The sequence below is a fragment of the Myxine glutinosa genome, chromosome 7 (assembly GCF_964187855.1).
Source record: "Myxine glutinosa chromosome 7, kmMyxGlut1.1, whole genome shotgun sequence".
Classification (NCBI taxonomy): domain Eukaryota; kingdom Metazoa; phylum Chordata; class Myxini; order Myxiniformes; family Myxinidae; genus Myxine; species Myxine glutinosa.
Genome location: NC_136267.1, coordinates 118438801 through 118463291, shown reverse-complemented (window position 1 = coordinate 118463291; position 24491 = coordinate 118438801). Strand labels below are relative to the sequence as shown.

The 24491-nt window shown below is 47.6% G+C and overlaps 1 protein-coding gene across 2 annotated transcripts in view; it reads right to left on the bottom strand.

Moving 5' to 3' along the window:
• Positions 1-24491, bottom strand: part of LOC137431516 (uncharacterized) — a 67273-nt gene that overhangs the window by 20959 nt on the left and 21823 nt on the right. For both annotated transcript variants that reach the window (XM_078782184.1, XM_078782185.1), the window contains 2 exons: positions 15329-15445; positions 8919-9039 (listed from right to left, as the gene is read on the bottom strand). In XM_078782184.1, the coding sequence (XP_078638310.1) occupies positions 8919-9039; positions 15329-15397 (190 nt within the window). In that variant the 5' untranslated portion in view covers positions 15398-15445. The remainder of the gene's footprint in view (positions 1-8918; positions 9040-15328; positions 15446-24491) is intronic.

Here is a 24491-nt window from a genome sequence, read left to right as displayed (position 1 = left end):
AGTAGTCAAACCAACCGCATGCATCGCTCAGCTTTGCGAAGCCGAGCTGTGAAAATGTATTCCCACCCGACGAGGCTCGACTATAGTGGACGGCTAGCCATAGTGTTGGCGAATGGTACCCTGCATGGGGGATTGGGGGATGGTGGTATTACCATTCCTCACATTCTTGGGCTCATGAGCATTAGATTAGGGGGATGGCAGTGACCTGCACATGGAGGTGCCAGCGATGGTTCCCTCCATGGGGCACCGAAGCCAGCCGAGGGCGGGCTAGGATAATTGTTAGGGATTTAGTAAATGACAGTAGAGGACATGAGAGTTAAGTAGGGACATTGTACAGGTAGAGGGGACGTAGGTAGCTTAGCTGGTTGATAACGACGAGGGAGTGCATAGTCTATAGGGAAGACGGGGAAGCACGAGTTTTAGGGGAAGTAGTCAGCTAGATGATGCTGTGTGTGTGAGGATGGTATTGAGCAAATGAGGAATTGGTCGAGAATCACCGTGTGTGAGGATGGTATTGAGCAAATGAGGAATTGGTCGAGAATCACTGTGTGTGTGTGAGGATGGTATTGAGCAAATGAGGAATTGGTCGATAATCACTGTGTGTGTGTAGTTGTGTTTGAGGAATTGTGCATTGAGACAGATGACACACAGTGTTGGAGTGTATGGGAAAAGGTGTTGTTACGGATTCATAACTTCCGTTATTGTGGTTTTCACCCCCTTGCCGTAGTTCTGATATTATGTACTATTATTATCTTCAAAAGGTTTATTATTCAGGAACCGTTATCTAAAGTTTAAACGGTTAACTTAAAATGATACAGGAAACCGAACCGGAAGAAAAAGGAGGTGAAGAGGAGGAAGCGGCGTGGCGAGGAAATTCGGACAAGACGTGTGACGTCGAGCTCTGTAACGAACGTTGTCTAACGAAAGTCGCGAAGGAATTTTGACTTCCCTGAAAGGACATCCTGCGGTAGGAGTTATCGCTGGGAGTGTGAAATCTGCGTAGTCAGGTTTTGGGCGCTGAGATTCGAGACAAATCCTCGCCTGGTCGCCTCGACTCAAGTACGAGCCGTCGGCCATTTTGAACCTCACGCTTCGCTCACCGAAAAGGTTCTTGCTAAGCGTTTGCTTTTCTCTGCATCCTGTCGTCTGTCGGGGATGTGTGTGCGCCAACGCTGCGTTTGAAGAGTACGCTGCGGTTCGCTGATTGAACTGTGAATGGGCACATCGAGTTTGCCTCTGGTTGCGGACCACGTGACCTGCTACGTTTTTCCTATGTTACGCCTACGCCTCGTCAGCATCCACAGAGTGCGGGTCTCGATTCGACCTCACTCTGACACTAGCTGGAGCGAATCACCTTCGCCTTGGAAAAGGTTACAGAGACATTGAGGAGGGTCCTTTTTCCTTCACTGGGAGCAGTGAGTTACCATCATAAGCAATAAGATATATATCGAGTGCACTCGAAATTGCCTTGGCTTGCCACTAATTCCTTTGCATGCCATTTGTTGTACCGTTATTCCTGTGTGTGATTTCTAATACAATTTTGGTCATTTATAATCACTGGTGTAGTTTCACTATTGATTTTCAACACAGGGTAACATATTTTTCTGCCGGGGTTCCTCTCGGGGTTCGGAGGTTACCGAGACCAGGAGATTGTAGAGGACCCCGTACCAGTGTAAGAGCACAAAAGATGTGCAAGAGAAAAGGTGTGCGAGATTAGTGGTGTGCGACATAAATGGTGTGTGAGAATATTTGGTGTGAAATGCTTGGTGTGAAGTAAAAGGTGTGGAATGCATGGTGCGAAGGGGTGAATGGGGGGAGATGGACCCCTTCACGAATACCCGGGGTGGGTAGTGTAAAGCCAGGTAGAGGGCTTAGGTAAATTGTTTGGCTATTGACACCTGTGGTGCGGGAAATAGCAAGAAGTGCTTGGTTGGGTGCATGAGTCAGTGAATGGCTGGGCGTGTGTCTTTGTTGGTGCGTAGGGTTATTAGAGCACTCCACCACTGGAGCCCCGAGAGGAGTCACGGCAGAAAGATGTGTTATTCTGTGTCAAAGATCAATGCGGAAACCACACCAATTGTTACAAACAAACAAGTATTGTATTAAGATCACACAAGAATAACAGTACAACAACAATAGCAATCAATTGTACAACCAATATATATTTCCTATGATGGTACCATCAGGTTCGTACAATATAACTCACTGTGCTCCAAGTGAGCGAAAAGAAGAAGATTCCCAATGTCTCTAATCCGGGCTTCAAGCCAAAGTTGCTTCGGGCTTCAAGCCAAAGTCGATCCGCTCCAGTGATCGTCAGAACAATGTCCAATCGAGACCAGAATCCCGTTGGGTTGGCAGTTACAGTCCTGCTGCCAAAGCTGCGCAAAGGCCCTCAAGGCGACGGGGAAATCCAAAGGCGCCCTCCAGGCGACTGGGAAATCACACCCTCGGGTATGGACGTTCCACGGCTCACAGTCGGCGAACCGCAAATTAACCTTCAAAAGCGACGTTGCACACACACACACACACACACACACACCAGATTAACGTCTGAATGCGGTGAAAATGGTTGAAGCGAGATGAAACCTTGAGGGAAGCGCAAGTCCTGCGCGAGTCAAAATGGCCGACGGCCCGCTCTCGAGGCATAACGGCACTCTGATGATTCTCTCCGCAATCAACCACAAAACCTGTCACGCAGGTTGATCTGTCACAGCGATAACAACTCTGTCGCAGGAATCCCTTTCCTGGGAAACCCAAAGTTCACTCGTGACTCTCGTTCGTCAATGTTCGCTCAGACCTCAAAGCAGCTCGGCTTTCTTGTCGAACTCACTCGCTTCGCCTTTTTCTCCTCCTCTTCCTCTTCGTCGTCCGGTTCCGGTTTCATTTAAAACATTCACTTTTTTTTACCTTTTGAAAATAGTAATATCTATTTCCCTTAAACGACAACAATAATAGCACATGGAATCAAAAATGTTTACAGTGCATGAAAACCACAACAACAGAAGTGACGAATCCGTAACAGTTATAGAACTGTAAATAAGTAGGTTTTGTGCTTGTAAATAATAGATGCTGGCCACCGGCTCATGTGTAGTTTGAAGATAATTCCGCAATTCGGTTAGTTGTGGGCGTGAGTCTGTTAGAGTTAGTTACACAACGCAGTAGGTGGGACATATCTCGTGTTGTAAAACTATCGCATACACGGGGTTAGATTAAACGCTAGGGGGAACCACACCTATATGTCACACATAATTAAAAGTTAGTCCCAAGTCTTTCTCAAAACCGGTCGTTCCAGTGTTAGTAGGTTCGACTCGGGGACTAGTCTGACAAGGGAGGGGGGCAGTGTTACGGTTTTGAGGTTTGCACAGTGAGTTCAATAAATGTTAAAGGTTTGCCCCCCATAGATAGTCACACAAGCAACATGTAGCCTCATTTATGGTATAGTTATTTCTTAATATGTGTGAGAATAGGCCATTTCCTATGTTAGTTCTGCGTTGTGTAAAGCCAGGAAAATAGGCCCAACTGCCACCGATCATCCTACGTCCGTAGCCTCAAACCAGTTTGTTAACGTTGGTTCATATTGGGCGAGTTAACACGAGGCAGGCAGAGGAGGATCGGGGCGGAGTCGAGGCGGAGCGGCAGGTGCAATGACGGTAAGCACAAGCCGCCAATCAGAGCTCGAGGGTGGTGGCGTCAGAGGGCGTGGTGAGAAAAGTCTGGTGAGTTCCAGAAGGTCCGCGGGGCGTACCTATATAACCCGATGCACAAAGCCCTCGGAAGGACTTGCATCGGAGGGCTAAGAGGACTTGCACCAGTTACGGGAAAGGACTTGCACCAGTTACGGGAAAGGACTTGCACCAGTTACGGGAAAGGACTTGCACCAGTTACGGGAAAGGACTTGCTCGTTGGAGAACTTGCATGGGAGAAGGACTCGTTGATGAACTTACAGCCAGAACGCACGGTGCTTGATGAGCTTGATGAGCCTTGCCGCACTTGCATAAGAACGGCTGAATAACCGCCCTTTGCCGTAAAAGTCCGCCCCTTGCCGTTCCGCCCGATATCTCCTTCGTTCGACAGACGCGCTACGAGCTCCTGTCTTCGCCTGCCGCCATCTTCGCGGGACATGCCGGGGACCGTGGAGAGCTGGACGAGGACCATCCCTGGACGCGTGAGGAACACCTGCCCATCTGCAATCCCCTGTGTGAGTGTGAGTGAGACGGGCCAGTTGTCCCAGGGATAAGTTAAGACTGTCTAAGCTTGCTCTGTGTCTCTTCATCCTTGAACTGTATATACGTGTGGGAATCATTAAATCAGTGTTCTTTCTTTCTTCCTGATTCGATCGTTCCCGTGATTTCTCACTTTTGACTAAGCGTGGCACGAATAGAACCGTTTAAATCGGGGTCCATTAATTGAGACTGCGCTGATCACGTGTACGCAAACCGCTCGGCGTACTCCAACCTCACGTGGTTCGTGCGAGGCTTGCTACCTCGTTTCCGTGGCGGCGCGATTACTTATGTATGAGCGAGAATTTGGTCCTGAAACCCTATTTTGCGCTCGCCCGGAAAGGACGTTTCAGGTCTCGGTTCCGCCAGGCCAGTAAAGCCACGGGAATTAATCCCCCCTTGATAAGGGGAAAAGGCCGGCGTAGAGAACCGTAACAATATATATATATATATATATATATATATATATATATATATATATATATATATATATATATATATATATCTATATATATCTATTGTATCTATATATACCTACACACAGTAGGGGGGAAAGGGAGGAGCATGGGGGAAAGGGAGGGGGAGGGGAGGGTGGAGGGGGATGGGAAGGGGGTAGGGTGGAAAGGAAGGGGTAGGGGGGAAAGGGAGGGGCATGGGGGAAAGGGAGGGGGAGGGGAGGGGGGATGGGGGGAGGGAGGGGAGGGGGGAGGGGAGAAGAGGGGGGAGAGGGGAGAGGGAGGGGGGAGAGGGGAGGGGGAGGGGGGAGAGGGGAGGGGGAGGGGGGAGAGGGGAGGGGGAGGGGGGAGAGGGGAGGGGGAGGGGGGAGAGGGGAGGGGGAGGGGGGAGAGGGGAGGGGGAGGGGGAGAGGGGAGGGGGAGGGGGGGAGAGGGGAGGGGGAGGGGGAGGGATGGGAGGGGGGAGATGAGTGGGAGGGTGGGGGGAGGGAGGAGAGGGGGGAGGGGGAGGAATGGGTGTGGGAGAGGAGTGGGAGGGTGTGGGAGAGGAGTGGGAGGGTGTGGGAGAGGAGTGGGAGGGTGGGGGGGAGGGAGAGGGGGAGCGGGAGGGGAGGAGAGGGGGAGGGGGAGGGATGGGAGGGGGGAGAGGAGTGGGAGGGTGGGGGGAGGGAGGAGGGGTAGGGGGAGGGCGAGGGGGGAGGGGGAGGGCGAGGGGGTGGGGGAGGTGGAGGGGGAGGGGGGGAGGTGAGGGGTGGGGGAGGGTGAGGGGGAGGGGGAGGGTGAGGGGGAGGGGAAGGGGTAGGACAGAAAGGAAGGGGTAGGGGGGAAAGGGAGGAGCATGGGGGAAAGGGAGGGGGAGGGGGTTGGGGAAGGGGTAGGGCAGAAAGGAAGGGGTAGGGGGAAAGGGAGGGGCATGGGGGAAAGGGAGGGGCATGGGGGAAAGGGAGGGGAGGGGAGGGAGGGGACGGGAAGGGGGAGGGGAGGGGGAAAGGGGAGAGGGTAGGGTGGAGGGGGAAGGGAGGGCGAAGGGTAGGGGAGGGGAGGGGGGAAAGGGAGGGGGAGGGGGGAAAGGGAGGGGGAGGGAGGGGGAGGAGGGAAGGGGAGGGATATAGATGGTTACTGGCAATTGATCACATCCAGAAATGATGTAATCCACACAATTTATGTACTTTACATAACGTTAATAGGAATACATGGCCGTGTAGATGGGAAATACAGTTTGTTGAAATAAATCACAAATATCAGATGAAAGTGAAAAAAAACCTATGTGGTGTGAATGGCAATGTTCCTCGCTGAAATGTGAAAAAACTGAATTACGTCGCGAACGCATAACTGTGAGATTATGGCGGCAAAGTTGGAACATCACATGATCCTAGCAGAAATACCCAGCATTGCCGGGTGGGGGAGGGGAGACCCGTACATTCCCAAACGGTACATTCGCCCTCTCGACTCAAGCTCGTATTCGATTCGTATTCGAAATCGAAAGGGGAAATCCTTCGTATTCGAATTCGTAAACACGAAATATGAATTAAATTTAATTCATATCGCACAAAATCGACACAAAACACGGTCGCATAAAAGTGAAAAAACGCAATGGCTTTTCGCCCTGAATTACGTGCAAACATGTGACGTGTGACGGGATGGAACATCACGTGATCGCTCTGAGCGAATCAGCGAGCTGCTCGCACTGGCTGAGATTAGCGGGTACTTCGCTGAAATGCGCTGAGGTAAATATGAATAAAAAATATGGATCTCATCAAATATTGTCTCAGCCATGTTCGTCCCAGGCTCAATGGCCATGTCTATGCCAAATATCAAGCACGTGAGCCTCTCCGTTTCGGAGTCTATCGGTAACATCACACACACACACACACACACACACACACACACACACACACACACACACACACACACACACACACACACACACACACACACACACACACACACACACACACACACACACACACACACACACACTGTGTTTTATATACTAGGGCATGCCCGTACTATATATATAGGACGTGCCCGTAAGTGCGTGATGTTACCGTACAATGAATGTATCGTCCCGACGCCGCAGCTCGGATGGCGCTGCAGTTAATCGGGCCCCCAAATTCCTCATCGACGATAACTAAACAATATATTATATGAATCGCACCGTACATACCTCCTTCTAGATCTTGTTCTTGTCTTGATATACTCACTCAGGCTCACTCTATCACGCTGAGTCCTCCCAGCTCCTCCAAATGGCGCCCGCTAGCCGCTACGTAAGTCCGGAAGTGACGTCCTCATTTGACTGTCCGGAAGGTCGCAAATCGCAGTTACGATGAATCGCAAATTAGTTTTAATTAGTTTTAAAACATAGTTTAACGGCAACATAGTTTGCCGACGGGAAATAAATGAATACGCTCTCAAATGTGCCATCCGAGGCAGAGTCTGTTCGCCACGTTCGGCACACGTGATAGCTCGCTGCTCTCTGATTGGTTGAATCGTTTTTTGGACATAGCTCGGTAACTACTTCTGCGATTAATTTAAAACCTTGAAAAAACCTTGAAAAGGCACATCCTCGGGTCCCCAGCAATATACCTGGCAAGTTTCAAGTATATCGGACCGGTAGTTGTCGAGAAACAGCGGTCACAGACATACAAACATACAAACATACAAAAAACATACACACAGAGATTAGTGGAATTATAGATATATATATATATATATATATGTACATACACATATCACAAAACTCAAGCCAGTTATGGTCAAATTTGTGCATTAAACACCACACTGATTTTAAATAGTTAACCATTTGACATTGTCGGACTGCTAATAAAAAAAATAAAAATGCACATCTGCATGTTAAGAATTGCAAGTGATACAATATCTATGTTATCAATTTTAATAAATTTTTGTACTCATAACACTTATTTGTAGGAGGGAGGACAATGCAGACTGAAGGTGGGCAGAGGTTATGTTTCCACCCGTATGTTTGTTACGTGACGAAAGTATAGTGTTGCACAATTTTTGTCTACAGTTTTGAAGCAATCATTCTGAATTTTTTTTTGTGTATGCAGGTGACCGTTCAAGAACGGTAACGTGCATTTTTGGTCAGGATATGGATGCAGATCCAGAAACTAGAAATGTTTAAGTGAGAAGTATTGATCTTAATTCTACTAAATATTATATCTAAAAATATTTCATTTGTTAAGATCTAACCCCTCATTTACGATTTGTTGCGGTGTCTCTGTAACTGGACGTTTATATCCATAATTATTCACTCTATCTCTGAGAGTCTCATAGTAAGGTGCACGCACGCACGCACACACTTGCATTTTTACCACGAGTAAATTTGCACATGCAATTGTGACAACTCCTCAACCCCTTTCACCAGTGGACTGTGTATAAACAACAGAACGCTGCCTCGATATCTGAGGCCAAAATGCTTCCTCGATCGCTGAGGCCCATCTTCACAAGACCAGAGATGCCCCATGGCTCAAAATCCTTCCAACTGTCTCTTTTGTTTGTTTTACACCGAATGGAAAACTCATAGGGAGAGCATGGCAATTGTGAATTTGACAGGTTCAAATGTCTGACTTTGTGTAGCAGTAAGCACCAAAATGGAAGCCGTAGTATAGAAATTGTGGGTCGAGTCGGGTGACCTCTCCAACTAATAGGTGAAACGCAGATGCACAGATGGCCACACGCACAAAGGCATACACAGCTCCTTTTATAGTGTAGAAAATCTAATGTTTACGCAGCCAAAGTAAAGTGGCCCGTTCTTTGCTAATCTGACCTATTTATTACGTCTCCACCACTTGGTAGTGTGAGGAACACTTCCTCGTGGCTTATGAAGGAGAATAACATGACATTTAGTGGCAAAAGTAACCGCTAGTTTTATTTTGTTTGTTTGATGTGTAAAATTTCGAATTAAAATTCTACCCAAACAGTAACAAATACAATAGATAACAAAAACATCATGGATGTGTGCACAAAGAAAAAAGGAAACCTTCATAGAGTTTAAAGAAACCTTGTTGATCCAACCTGGCGCTGTTTAACGTCCCAACATTGAATCAGTTCATCTTTGTAGGTACAAACTATGCAAGACAAATGTCCGCATAATTTAAGCAGAAGACTTCATCGTCAAAAGATAAAAGCCTATTGGATTAAATTTAAAAATTCTTTTTCCACTTCACACACGGGACTTATAAAGGGCACAGAAAAATGCAAAATAGTGTGAGCTTTACACTACCAACGATTGGTGCACTCCGATCGTTGGTGACGGTCTGTTTAAGCCTCGCTCCTTTATTGATATCGGCCAAGAGTGCACTGCGGTCCTTCGACTCATTTTTGGACGACTTGGGAGTACTTGCCTGGGAGGTGAAAGAGCAGTGGAAATGAGCAAGAAATCACACATCTCTCACATAGTGCATTGTCAAAGGCAAGTAACACAAGTGAATAATCTCAAAATAATAAAAAGCACTCTATTCATTGCACATGAGACAAATGCACAAAAAACATCATTCATTTGCTTCTTCAATAAACCATTTCAGAGTGATACTGAAAGTCACAGGTTATGAATCAGTAAAATAAGGAAATATTGCTGACTTTACACAATCTAACAACCAGAAGTACTGACTTTAATGTCTCAAATTACTCCAACCTTCTTATGGGGTCGGCCAGGGAAAGTTTATTTTTAAAAATGATTTTTGGGGCAAATTTCACAAAAAAATATTTGGCCCAAGCTGGCCAGGCCTGATGTTTGACTGAAGGTGGCAGGAATTTTTAATTTGTTTCCAGAACCGGAGAAAACCCGCCAACTCATCCCGCCATTTTCGCCAACTCATCAGAAAACCCGCCATTTTCACCATCATCAACCTATCACTCACTCTAGTCACACTCACCACACTGTCTACAAACTCCTCAGAAAACAGGACACCAACACCATTCACGCCCTCCAGGCACCCTTGCCACATAAACTTGTATTTCTGTCCCTGCCTACCCTTCACCATTCTCACACCACTTCCCTTCCATCTCGTCTCTTGCACACAACATGTCTACTCTTCTTCTGACCAATACTTCCACCACTTCTCCTGATCTCCCTGTCATTGTCCCTACATTCCATGTCCCAAACCTCAGAAACCGATCTCCACTTCGGGCTGCACCCTGCCCATATGGAGTTGTAATTGTCTTTCGACTGTCTTTCCCTCGTGGTCCCCCTGTGCTGTCTTTCCCTCGCGGTCCCCCTGGACTGCCTTTCCCTCGCGGTCCCCCTGTACTGTCTTTCCCTCACGGTCCCCCTGTGCTGTCTTTCCCTCGCGGTCCCCCTGTGCTGTCTTTCCCTCGCGGTCCCCCTGTGCTGTCTTTCCCTCGTGGTCCCCCTGTGCTGTCTTTCCCTCGCGGTCCCCCTGTGCTGTCTTTCCCTCGCGGTCCCCCTGTGCTGCCTTTCCCTCGCGGTCCCCCTGTGCTGTATTTCCCTCGCGGTCCCCCAGTACTGTCTTTCCCTCGCGGTCCCCCTGTGCTGTCTTTCCCTCGCGGTCCCCCTGTGCTGTCTTTCCCTCACGGTCCCCCTGTGCTGTCTTTCCCTCGCGGTCCCCCTGTGCTGTCTTTCCCTCGCGGTTGTCAACTCTTTCACGAGCCTCGATTCAGTATATAAAAAAAACTCTTTGCAAAGGACACCACGAGGCCCTGCCTGTGAAACACCAATACTACGGTTTAAAGTCAGGTCAGCAATCGAACTCAGATCAAAGAAATATGAGTTGGCTACATCTGTAAAATCTTGCAACTACTCTAGTTGTCAAATAGAATTCCTTTGAGGCCAGCACACTGGGTAAAACCTTCAAATTAAGACTAACGAGTGTGTTCATTAAAGGTACTTTAAACATCTTGGAGATACATTTTACAATGTTGGGGATTTTAATCTCAAATAATTTCAGAGGAGCACATGATGCATAGAGTGATGTAGGATTTTGACACGATTGTAAAGGTTTATATTAAAGGAAGATGGAAAAGATATATGGAAATGCTGTTGAATACAGAGAATGAATGGGATGGCAACATAGAGAGTAACCCAGTTTTAGGACCGGCAAAGAAGATAACTGAGAAGGAAGTTGAGGAAGCGATAAAAGCAATGAAGAGTAGAAAACGGGAGGGCCGACGGGAGTTGTGGGAGATATGTTGAAGGCAGCAGGAAATTGGGGTGTGAAGAGAATGACAGAGATCTGTAATCTGGTGGTGAAAGAAGGCCGCATTCCAGTGGATTGGGAACTGAGTACCCTCGTCCCTCCATACAAGGGGAAAGGTGACCCTCTGGAGTGTGGCTCATACCGAGCGATAAAGTTATTGGAGCATGGAATGAAGGTATTGGAAAGGGTGTTGGAGAGGAGGATAAGGAAGAAGGTGAAGATCGACGAAATGCAGTTTGGATTTATGCCAGAAAGAGGAACGACAGACGCGCTCTTTATTGTGACGCATTTGCAGGAGAAGTACACGGAGAAGAGGAAGAAGTTGTTTCTTGGGTTTGTTGATCTGGAGAAAGCATTCGATAGGGTTCCATGCAAAGTATTGACATGGGCAATGAGGAAGTTAGGAGTGGAGGAATGGTTGATCAGAGTAGTGATGGCAATGTACAAAAGAGCGCGCACAGCTGTAAGGATGAAGGACGGGAACAGTGGTGAGGTGGAGGTGAAGGTGGGAGTGCATCAGGGGTCGGTACTAAGTCCACTACTATTTGTAGCTGTGATGGAGGTGCTGGCTCAGAATGTAAAGGAGGGTTTACAATGGGAGTTGTTGTATGCAGATGATCTAGTGTTGATTTTATTTATTTTTATTTTTTATTTTTTGTATACAAGATCGAGGCTCGTAAAAGAGCTAACATTAATCACACAAAAAGTCAAACCGACACACAAAACACAAAAAACAAGGGGAGTGGCAGACAGGATGGGGAGAGAGGGGGAAGGACACAAACACAACATTTGAGACCAGGGACATCGGGAGGACTTGGAGGGAGGTGGGAGAGGTATAAAACATATGAACACTGCAAGGACTCTGGGGTGAATTAGCGGGGCTAGAAAAGATCAAGGTTTTGGATGGAGGAAGATAAGAGATGGTGGTGAACAGCTGTTTTAAAGAAATGAAGGGAGCACTGGGATTGAAGGGAGTGGGGGAGTTTGTTTCAGAGGCGGGAGAAAAGGGGAATGAAAGAGTGAAGGTGAGCAGCGAGCCTAGATTTTGGCAGTTTACCCATAAGAGGGTTGCAGGCAGATCATGTGCGACCTGAAGGAATATTGGGAGGACAGAGCACAGAGAGAGCTGGGGGAGCAAGGCCGGAGAGGAGTTGGTAGAAGACAGAAAGACCACCAACCTGCCTGCGGTGAGTGAGTGAAAGGCCCTCGGAGTTAACTTCATCGCAGGAGATTCCAATGATTCTGAAAGCTTTGGCCTCAACAGTGTGAAGCCGAGCTAGGTGTGAGGCAGGAGCACCAGCCCAGAGGGGAGAGCAGTACTCCATTGAGCTGCGGATGAAAGCCTTGTATGTGGTGAGGAGCTCAGGTGTGCCAAGGAAGGACTTCGCACGACGGAGGATGCCCAGTCGGCGACTGGCTTTGGAGGCCAGCTTAGAAATGTGGTTTTCCCAAGAAAGATCATGGCAGATAGTGAGACCCAAAATCTTGAGCGACAGAACTTCTTGGAGAGGATTTTTGAGAAAGTAGATGGGAGGGTTTTCCAGTCAGTCCTTTCGGAGAGACACTGTAAGAGTGTGAGATTTGTCAGGATTGAAAGACATGTTCCACTTGTTTGACCAGTCTGTGATTTTGTCCAGGTCTGCAGAGAGTGAGGAGGCTGCAGACTGCCGATCTGAGGGATGAGGAATGGAGCGGCAGATAGTGGAGTCATCAGCAAAGAGATAGAGGGGATTTTCCAGAGAGTCGGAGAGATCATTGATGAAGACCAGAAATAGCACAGGGCCCAGAACACTACCTTGGGGAACTCCAGCCAGAACAGGAAGGGGAGATGAGAGAAATCCATTCAGGGCCACACGTTGCCTACGACCAGAGAGGTAGTCCGCAAGCCATGAGTGGAGATTTCCATGAATACCATAGAAGGAGAGTTTGGTGAGCAGAGCTGGGTGCCAGACCGTATCGAAGGCACGTGAAAGATTGCGGAAAGCATGGATGGACTGAAGGAAAAGATGAACAAGTGGAAGGAATGTATGGAGACAAAAGGTCTGAAGGTGAATATCGGAAAGACGAAGGTGATGGCAAGTGGTAAAGCATGTGGTGAGGTGGAAAGAACTGGGAAGTGGCCATGTGCTGTGTGCAGGAAGGGTGTCCGAGTGAACTCCATTCAATGTACCATGTGGGCTGAGTGGGTTCATCAAAAATGTAGTGGTCTGAGAGGGTCATTAACCAGTGTGGCAGCTACATTCAAATGTAAGGTGTGCACAGAGGGAGCTGCAGATGGAAAAAATGTTGAGTTGGATCTTGGAGACGGCGTGAAGCTGGAAGGTGTGACAACATTTTGCTACCTCGGAGACATGCTGAATGGAGAAGGTGGATCAGACTCGGCAACGGTTGCTGGAGTGATATGTGCATGGAAGAAGGTTCGGGAACTGAGTGGCGTGCTGATGAAGAGGGGAGTGTCGTTGAAGCTGAAGGGAAAGGTGTATGCTGCACGTGTGAGAAGTGTTATGATTTATGGGAGCGAGACATGGGTAATGAATGTAGAGCAGCAACGAAGGCTGGAAAGGGTGGAAATGCGAATGGTTCGGTGGATGTGTGGAGTATCGTTGAGAGAGAGGAAGACAAATGATGAATTGCGAAAGATGATGGGAATAGAGCCTGTGATTGATGCTGTGAAGAGGAACAGGTTGAGATGGTTTGGTCATGTGTTGAGGAAGGATGAAAGTGACTGGTTGAGAAGAGTGATGGAAATGAATGTTGAAGGAAGTGGAGGACGGGGAAGACCGAGAAAGACTTGGCTAAAGATGGTGGAAGAAGAAATGCGGGCAAGGGGGTTAACAAGGAGAGATGCAGAAAATAGGGCAGAATGGAGAAGATTGTCATGGGGACCGCAAGGCTAACCCCCACTCTAGCAGGGAAAATGGCCTTAAAATGCCTGTTGTTGTTGTAAAGGTTTATATTGTCCTTATTGCCAAATTGCCATTACTGGTGTCATCAAGAATCTTGGTGGTATTCTTCTTCATTATAGTTCAAAGCCAGTGTTTATGTGCTTGTGAGAGTCAATATCTCTTTGGCTATTCACAGAGAGCTACCTCCAGCACCAGCGAGTCTGGCAGCTCACTCAGGCAGACTGGCAGAGACTGCAAAGCAGCAATCTCACTTCATGACTGGTCTAATAACATCTACATCAACTGATATAAACTCAGCCTGAAAATTATTCCAAAGACACATATTCATTCATACATATTCATTCTCATTCTCTCATATTCTCTCATATTCTCTCACATTCTCTATCTAATACATAGTCAAAGCTAGTGGAAAGAACTTGCCTTCTCTTTCTGGAAGGCAAATTTGACTGAAGGCAATCTCATTTCATGCCACAAAGCCCGCAGCAAGAGTGTGTCAACTCGCAGAAGAACCAGAAAAAAACTCTGACAACCTCAAGGTTGAACTTTCAACCTTGTCTCCCTCCTCTAAAGCATGGTGGTGCCTTGTTAAGTCTGTCTCTGGAGTATGCTCCCCCTCAATCCCTATTCTCACTTCAAATGGCACCATAGCCGATTCCGCTTGCGAGAAAGCCGAACATCACTTCCAACCAAATCTTATGTCCCCATTCCAAATCAACACATCCTTCCCCATCATAACCAACTGCTCCTGGACTCTGTCTTTTGCACCTGAGAAGGTGGAGAAGTTTCTTGCATCCCTCAACTCTTATTCTGCAACTGGACCAGAGGGCATCAGCTCTACTGCTATTGCACATCCTTTATGCTCTGTTCACCCTACAATTTGCCCCCTCCTCCAACCTTGTCTCACACAGAATAACAGTTCACCCTACAATTTGCCATAGATAAATCTTCCATCTGCTTGGAATATGTATCAAAATCCAGACAAATATGTCTGTCTATTCCTCTCTGAAAGGACAGTCTGGCAACTCTCTCCACATCTACTTTCTGATCAATCCTCTTGAGCAAGTTCCATGACTGGGTCTCACTATCATTCATGATCTTTCTTGGGCAAACCACATTTCAAAGTTGGCCTCCAAAGTCAGTCGCCGACGAGACATCCTCCATCGTAAAAGGTCCTTCCTTGACACAGCTGAATTCCTACTTGATTGACATTTTGACACATGACACACTTGACACAATTCCTTGACACAGCTTGATCGAGTACTGCTCTCCCCTGGTTCACACCTTGCTCAGTTTGGCATCGTGGAAACAAATACCATCAAGATCATTGGAATCTCCCACACTGAAATGTTTTTTTAAAATTTATTTATTTATGTTGAAGGCTCCAGTCACGGACAAAATAGTCCTCATCGAGGCCAGGCCTTAAATAAAATGATTTGGGAGGGAGGCCAGGCCCCCCCAACCCCTTTTCTCTCTGCTGTTCCTTTTGTCCTGTCACGTCCCAATCCATTCAGTGCACTAGCACTTCCACGAGCCGTGACTCTTAAAGAAAAATACCAGCATTGTGCACTGACCTTAGAAAGCGTTGGAGGAGGGGGTGGTGGTGGTGGTGGTGGTGGTGGTGGTGGTGGTGGAACCGGCATTTTTACTGCAACAATCTGGCTTGTTGAAGTAAAGGCAACTCAAATCACCTGCCAAAAAAATAATCACACAGAATAACAATATGATAGCAATTATACCAATGTCATTCTGCATAATGGAGGGTCACAATCACACTCCTCCCCAATTCAAGCTGCACATCTAGGACAAGCAATGTATCCTAGAATTTGAGACATGAAGTGCAATGTAGGGTTTGTCTCCATCAGTTAGGATGAGGGGAGGTGGGGAGAAGGGAGATTTGATACAATCATCATCATCATCATCATCATCATCATGCTCTGGGCATAGCGGACGTTTTGCCGGCAGGTTTCTGAGCTGGGTTTTCAATCCTGGAGAGAACGCTGATCTGACGCAGGATAATCAACTAAGTGTGCAGGAACTTGGAATTTGGCTGGGATGCCGGCCAGTAGTTCGCCTATTCGCCACCAAATACGCCCAGGGACGCCAAGTTTAACATCCATCCGAGGGACCTCACACACATTGATGCCTCGCCCTGCATACGAAACACTAGGATGATAGTTTATAGCTGGGTCGAGATTCAACCGAGGCTAGACAGCTCAGAGGTGAGTGTTCATACCTCAAGGCTATCCTGCCACAGCCTTGTTGATACACGGGGTCATCAACAGGGGCATAGGGAAAAAACCCAGGCAGAGGTCATAAAATATCTGGACGAATATGTTTGTTTGTTTGTTTGTTTTTTTGTTTGTTTTTCTTTGTTTTTTTTGGGAAACTGAATCGAGGCTCGTGAAAGAGCTAACATTTATTTCACAAACAAATCAACCAGACAAACAAAATATATAAAAAGAGGGAGCGGAAGACAATATGGGGAGAGAAGGGGAAGCACACAAACATAACATTTGAGAGCAGGGAGATGTGTGGGAGGGAGAGGGCTTGGGGGGAGGAGGCGTGGGAAGGGGGGGAGGGGGGGGGTAACCTTCTCCCACCAACCTGCCTGCAGTGAGTGAGTGAAAGGCCCTTGGAGTTAGCTTCATCGCGGGAGATTCCAATGATTCTGAACGCTTTGGTTTCAACAGCGTGAAGACGAGCTAGGTGTGAGGCAGGAGCACCAGCCCAGAGGGGAGAGCAGTATTCCATTGAGCTGCGGATGAAAGCCTTGTATGTGGTTAGGAGCTCAGGTGTGCCAAGGAAGGACTTCGCACGACGGAGGATGCCCAGTCGGCGACTGGCTTTGGAGGCCAGATTTGAAATGTGGTTTTCCCAGGAAAGATCATGGCACATAGTGAGACCCAAAAGCTTGAGTGACAGAACTTCTTGGAGAGGATTATTCAGAAAGTGGATGGGAGGGTTGTCCAGTCGGTCTTTTCGAAGAGACATCGTAAGAGTGTGAGATTTGTCAGGATTGAAAGACATGTTCCACTTGTTTGCCCAGTCTGTGATTTTGTCCAGGTCTGCAGAGAGTGAGGAGGCTGCAGACTGCCGATCTGAGGGATGAGGAATGGAGCGACAGAGAGTAGAGTCATCAGCAAAGAGATAGAGAGGATTTTCAAGAGAGTCAGAGAGATCATTGATGAAGACCAGAAAAAGCACAGGGCCCAGAACACTGCCTTGGGGAACTCCAGCCTGAACAGGAAGAGGAGATGAGAGAAACCCATTCAGGGCCACACGTTGACTACGACTAGAGAGGAAGTCCGCCAGCCATGCGTGGAGATTTCAATGGATACCAAAGGAGGAGAGTTTGGTGAGCCGAGCGAGGTGCCAGACCATATCGAAGGCACGTGATATGTCAAGGGAGACATCTCTAATTTCCTGTTTGGCATTGAGGACCTCCATCCATTGTTGAGAAAGCAGAAGCAGCATGTCCAGAGTAGAGTGACCAGGTCTGAAACCAAATTGATGATCAGAGATCAAGCCATTGGAGAAGAGGAAAGATTTCATATCTGAAGCAATAATGGATTCCATGACTTTGCTGATAATTGGGAGAAGGCTGATTGGTCTGTAGTTGCTAAGATCTGTTTTTGCACCTTTTTTGTGCAAAGCGGTGATGTTGGCTGATTTCCAAGCAGATGGCAGATGACCTTGAGCAAAAGAGAGGGTGAAGAGAACAGAGAGAGGGAGTGAAAGAGCGGAAGAACAGGATTTTAGGACCCGTGGGCTGATGCCGTCAGGTCCAGTTGCAGAATCAGAGTCGAGGGTTGACAGAAACTTTTCCACCTTGTCAGGAGGAAAGGACACAGAGTCCAGGAGCAGCTGGGTACGACTGGGTACGGTGGGTACAGAGAGGGATGTGTTTGGGACACAAGATTTAGAGGCAAACACAGAGTTGAGGCATTCAGCTTTTTCACGTGCGGAGTCAGCCGTGTAGCCGTTTGAGGTGAGGGAGGTGATGGAGGGGGAACAAACACCAGAAACAGATTTGACCAGACGCCACCAGGATTTGGAAGAGGGAGACAGATAAGAGAGTTCGGTCCTGAGAACGGAGAGATATTGTTTCCTGGCTCTCCTGAGGGTGAACACACACTTGTTTCGGGCTTTGTGAAAGGAAATGAGATTTCCTTCCGTTGAATTTGCTTTCCAGGAGACGAAAGCAAGTTGTTTCTGGGCAACAGCCTCAACACAAGATTCCGTGTACCATGGACGGGAGGAAGGGTATGACAACTGAAGACGAGATGGGATAAATCTGTGCATGAGAGAGAGCAATTTACTTTGGAAGAATTCCCAGGATGAGTTGATGTCAGAGGCGGTAGAGATGGGAGACCAGTCCAGATGATTGATGGCTGCTTGAAGACCGTGCCAGTTGGCCTGAGTGAAATGCCAGACTCGTCGATGCTGAGGAGGCTCTCTGAGAATGGTCAGAGAGATGTCCACTTTGGACACATGGTGATAGACAAAGGCAATCTTCTCACCAAATTTGGAATTGAACTGTAGCCTTTTCCTGTTACTGTGCAATTAAATGCTTCCCTTTGTGCATTGCTTGCATTCAGGCTAAAATATCGTTTTCATGGCATTTTTATTACCTCTGCCACCAAAGGTGGATGGAGGTTATGTTTGTCTGTCTGTCTGTTTCTTTGTCTGTCTGTCCGTTTGTCTGTCTATCTGTCCGTCTGTCTGTCTCCGTTTGTCTGTCCGTTTGTCTGTCCGTTTGTCTGCCCGTTTGTCTGCCCGTTTGTCTGCCCGTTTGTCTGCCCGTTTGTCTGCCCGTTTGTCTGTCCGTTTGTCTGTCCGTTTGTCTGTCCGTTTGTCTGTCCGTTTGTCTGTCCGTTTGTCTGTCCGTTTGTCTGTCCGTTTGTCTGTCTGTCTGTGAACAAAATATCTCAAAAAGTTGAGAATGGATTCGGACGAAATTTGGCAGAGATGTAACGTATTCCATGGACATAACATGTAATACGATGTAACGTATTACATGTTACAAGGACAAAATGATTCGATTTTGTTGAAGATCCGGATTCAGATCCGGCTACTAGAATTTTTAAAGTGATTCTTCACCATTAGGAGATAGGGCCAAAAATGATACATAGCAGGATATCTCAAAATGTTGTGGACGGATTTGGACGGAACTTGTTGGACCAGTTGGGTGTGTGACAAGGAAGAATCGATTCAATTTTGGTGAAGATCCGGATCCGGCTAGTAGAATTTGTTAAGTGATTCTTCACCATTGAGTGATATGGCCAAGCAGGCGGAGGTATGCTCTTTACTGAGTGCCGTTCTAGTTCATATCGTTTTGGAAATAACTTATCAGGGTTAACATTACTTAACATACTTTAGTTATCTCCATCGTAAATGTTTAGAGTAAGCGTGACGTAATTTCATCGTGATATACAATATGCATCGCTTTATGTCTAGACAGACCGTTTTCAGACAGACCTGCACGTTTGTCTAGACACTTTATGTCCAGACAGACCCTCCCCTCCCTCATGCGTGTGTCTACAAAACGGCATCCCTTTGAACATTTAAAGTTCTACCCTTTTCTACACTTTTAAGCATTTGTTTAGGCCAAATCCACCCCCAGACTACGCTTCAGCCCAATGGCGAGTTAGCAGGGAAGGGTCCCGTACGTCACAGCAGATGGACCGATGCATGATACGCATAACATAATAGGCTATAAAAGCAGCAATAACTCCCTGATCCATTGGCTGCAAAGGTGAGGTAGCATTGGGTGGCAAAAACACTACCTGCACGTTTGCACACCAGTCTTCCATTTTCTTGGATACATAAGGCCTTTTTCTTGGATCACAGAAAGAGATAAAGGCATGCGACGTTTCGTTGGATTTTTTTTTTTGATCCATGCACTTACTAACCGCTTGTTACGTGTTCCTCCCCGATCTTCTGGTCTCGGTATACCACCGAACCCCGAGAGGGGTCACGGCAGAAAGAATAGTTATTCAGTTTCAAAATCAATCCCTAATGAAACCATGCATGAAACCATCAAATGAAACAATCAAATCAATAAGGAAACCACACCAATGGTTGTCAACGAACAAATAATCTATCTATAATTCCAGTAATCTCTGTATGTCTGTGTGTATGTGTGTCTGTGACCGCTGTTTCTCGACAACCACGGGTCCGATATACTTGAAACTTGCCAGGTATATTGCTGGGGACCCGAGGATGTGCCTTTTCAAGGTTTCATATTAATCGGAGAAGTAGTTACCGAGCTATGGCGATTTAGCCGTTCGCCGTTCGCTTTGGCTTTGCGAATGGACCAAACCATTTCATGTAAATAGAGGGGGGGGTTCTGTGGTCGTTGCGAATGGACCAAACCATTCATGTAAATAGAGGGGGGGGTTCTGTGGTTGTTACTGCCACGTGGTTTCAAAGTTTTTTTTTGTTGCTGTTGTTTGCACGCATGTTTTTTTGCACCCACGTACGGGCACGCCCTAGGATGTTTACACACACACACCCCTACACAAATTTTTTTTTTTTTTTTTTTTTGGCAAGGAACGGGCACCCACGTACGGGCACGTCCTAGTATATTAAAAGCACACAAGAAGAACCATACAACAATGGTGGCAATCAACCATACAAACTCATGGCACCCCCAGGGACTGAAACAGAGCCCTTCTCAATGTCTCTAGAACCCAATGGTGCTCCCGGTGAAGAGGCGAGGAGGCGAGGAGGCGACGGGGCGGGTAAGGAGATGTAGGCAGGGCGGGGACCGTCACGTGGTCCCAGCCTACCCCAATTGGCGGTGGAAAGAGGAATCCCAAAGACGCGATCCAAACGTGCACATACACCGTGCAGTCGCGAACCGCACCGTATTCTTCAAAGGCCGCTGTCGCGCACACACATCCTCGGCAAACCACCGGAGGGCGGGACCAGCGGACGCGGCTACACAAGGTTCCGCGAACGATGCGCGAGGTCCCCGAAATGGCGGACGGCTCTTCCTCGAGCCGCAGCCTCGAGGCGAAGATTCTCCGGAATCTCACACCTGCACCTGGCTTCGCAGGCTTTTCCACAACTCCAGCAATAACACCGATCGCACGAGATTCCTTTCAAGGACTCAAAGTTCACTCGCCATGTACGCTCGACCACGCTACGTACGGAGCTTTTACAAAACGCGTCGTTTCACCTCTGCCTCACGCCCTCTTCCTCTTCGCTCAACCTCTTCCGGTGCACTGTCCGATTTCCGGTATCATTTTTATCATGAGCGCTTTTTAACCTTTTAACCACAATAACCCTTTCCCTTAAACCACAATAACCATAATACTTAGAACCAACAATAATAATAATAACAACAATAATTAGTGCCGAATCCGTAACACTTCCCGCCTTCAAGAAAGAAAGTTTGAACACAGCGAAAACTTTCTTTGTAGGCAAATTCTTGAAACCAACAAAAGTAAACTCACCACCCAAATCATCAATTCCGTGAACCACAATAATCAATATTTCCCAAAAATAAAGCAACAAAATTTCACACAAACCACAGAGATTTCTAAAGTTAATTCACCCTGGACAAAGAATCAGGAACGACATTTTCCCTGCCCTTTACATGTTCAATTTCCAAGTTGAACTCCTGCAAAGCCCAACTCCCTCTAATCAACCTCTGATTTTTCACTTTTAGTTTCATTTGCATGAAGGTTAAGGGGTGGTGATCAAAAATCCCAAGGTCAAGCAAATCTACAGCACTTAACCCCCCGGAGGCCGAGCTGAGAGTCAGGTTCCATGGTGGTTGGGTGGGGAGGCCTGGAAGTATTCACTACATGGACGCCTTTAGGAACGTGAAGTTCACGGTTAGTCCGTGTAGGTAAGTTCACTACACGGACGCCTTTAGGAACGTGGCGTTCACAGTTGATCCGTGCAGGAATCTTGGCTCGGCTGCTCCGCAGCATTCAGTGCTTCAACTCTTTCTAACTTTCCTAACAATCACGGTTGGACCACTTGTCACTGTAGTCACATGAATAGCGGTCTCCTTCTCGGCCACTGCTCTGATAATCCTTCCTTCGGGAGCTGCCATAACTCTGGAAGCCTCCATAATAATATCGATTGCGGCCACCACCAAAACTACTACTCCGTTGTCCTCTTCTGTAGCCCCCACGACACCTATGAAATGCCTTCCCTACTGTTATGGTCCGACCCTCCAACTCCTTGCTATTCAGATCCTTTTCTGCCTCTCTGGCGTCCTTTGAGTTTTCAAACGTGACAAAGCCAAACCCTCTTGACTTTTGTGTCTCCGTCTTTTAGACCAAAAAATATATATTGCTGGTCTCTGGTCAGACCAAAGTTCCAGAATTGATCGGGCGATGCGGGTTTTTTTTTTCTCTCTTTTTTTGAAAAGCATGGATTGCACATTTAGAGGTTTTTTTTGTGTCCTCATGCTTTGCGGTCCTCCTCATCTGCCGTGGCGCTGTCCAGAGAGAAATTAAAGACAGCCAATGGGACTTGTAGGCCTTTTTTTTGTAAATAATGAACACAAGCTCAAGTTATTTTAAAATGTATTTTTTCTGAAAATTATTAAGTTCTTCAAGCATATTATAGACTGCCATTTCGTTCTCGAGATCGCCTCACCGTACCGTCAAACATTCCAATGCGTTGATCGCGTCTACACTGCGCATGCGCAAGTGGTCTAACAGGCCGATGGTCTCCCACGATCTCTTCTCCCAGTCCACCAGATTATCACAGACACTTACAACTTCATGACAAACGAGATAGGATCCAGGCCTAACTAACGAGACCACCGCAGCTCTCTAGGCATTCTGGTTGCTTCACACGAGTCCGACAAAGAACGTCTTCGGTTCAATAAATGACAATATCCAACCGATAGAGGCCTAGCATCGCGTGAGCGTCGTCCATGGAAACTGGTTCGGGCTGCCATCTTGGGTGGCATAAACAACATGGCAGGAAAGCTGTCGTTTGATCAGACGGACCTGTCAGTTTACGCCCGTAGCTTGTCCGTTGAGGCGTTTTCGCGGTATTGCGAGAAACTGAGGCTGTGTCATCTGCCTGTGGACCCGTGTGGACCCACAAGTACACCACACACACTCCACACACACACTCCACAGTCCACACACACTCCACACGTACCACAAGTACGCTACAAGTACGCCACAAGTACACCACACACACGCCACAAGTACACCACACACACGCCACACACACGCCACACCACACGCCACACCATGCCACACGTACGCCACACGTACGCCACACATACGCCACACATACGCCACACATACGCCACACATAAGCCACACACACTCCACAAGTACGCCACACACACTCCACAAGTACGCCACACATACGCCACACATACGCCACACACACTCCACAAGTACACCACATGTACGCCACACACACTCCACAAGTACGCCACACGTACGCCACACACACACTCCACATGTACGTAACCAAATGCCTAATCCTGCTTTTCGCTTCGTGAGCGAAGGTAACAACCTCATGAGCCATATTCTCACCTGAGAGCTGCAGTCAAGGCAGCTACGAATCCGTTTTAGCGTGTTGTATCATCTGGAAAACGGTAGAATGACAAGCCCGATCCCTTATGAAATCGGGTTGTACATCCGACAGCACAACAACTCTTTACCATCGTGTAGGGGGCAATTTATATATGAGACGAGTTTCAAATTGCCGCCATAACGTATGGTGGCAGAAGCAATGTTTTGCCACCCAAGCAGTCACGTGACTAAGACGATGACGTCACATGCAACTTCCCTATTGGATTCATGATGTCACGGCACACAAAACTACTCATATCTTTGGAACGGCTCGTTGGATTTGGACAAACTAAACGCAGTTTTGTAGGGGACGACCGTGCGCGAACGGCGATACCAAAATTTTAAAAAAAATTGTTGACGCGCGGGATCAAAATCGATGCGCGCGCTGACCAGAACCCGGAAATATATTTTTCTCGGCCTATCAACAGCACTTCCAAAAGCAGCCCATATTATCTGAAGGCAGACTCCAGAACATCTTCCTTTGTTTTGAAGTTCAGTCCACCTTCAAATAACTTGCTAAATTTGTCGCCATCCCTAACTGGTGTGAGGTTATTTTCCCTACTGGGCTTTTTAACAACCATCGGGTTACCATAAACTTGACCACCGGCCAAATCATTCCCGATAACAACAGATACACCCTCTACAGGAAGAGTGGCTTGTAAACCGACGGTGACCGGTCCTGACACCACATCGGACTCCAAATGGATGGCATGAAGTGGAGCTCTACCACAGCCACCAATCCCCTGTAAACGAACACTATCACCAGTTGCCATCTCTTCTGACAATGGCAAGATGCCTTCAAGCATTAAAGATTGATGTGCTCCGGTGTCCCTCAATACCCTAACAGGTCTCCGGTTAGTCGAGGATCCATCCAGTGACACAAACCCCTCTGAAATAAAAGGTTGGTAACCCTTTTGAGGGCGACTACTCACATTTGCCAGTGCATTCGGGGTGGTACTAGTCGAACTCCGCTCCTGATTTTCCTTTCCCAGAGCATAACAGTGGGACATCAAATGTCCAGGTTTATGGCAAAAAGCGCAAGTAGGCCCGGAGGAGAACCTCGTGGTATGTCTCGAGCCCCCCGGAGGGTAAGTCTGCCGTGGAACTGCTGTCTTCGGATTCCTAGAAGTCGTGGTATCAGTGGTCCTCATTTTCATCTCGAGGCCACCCC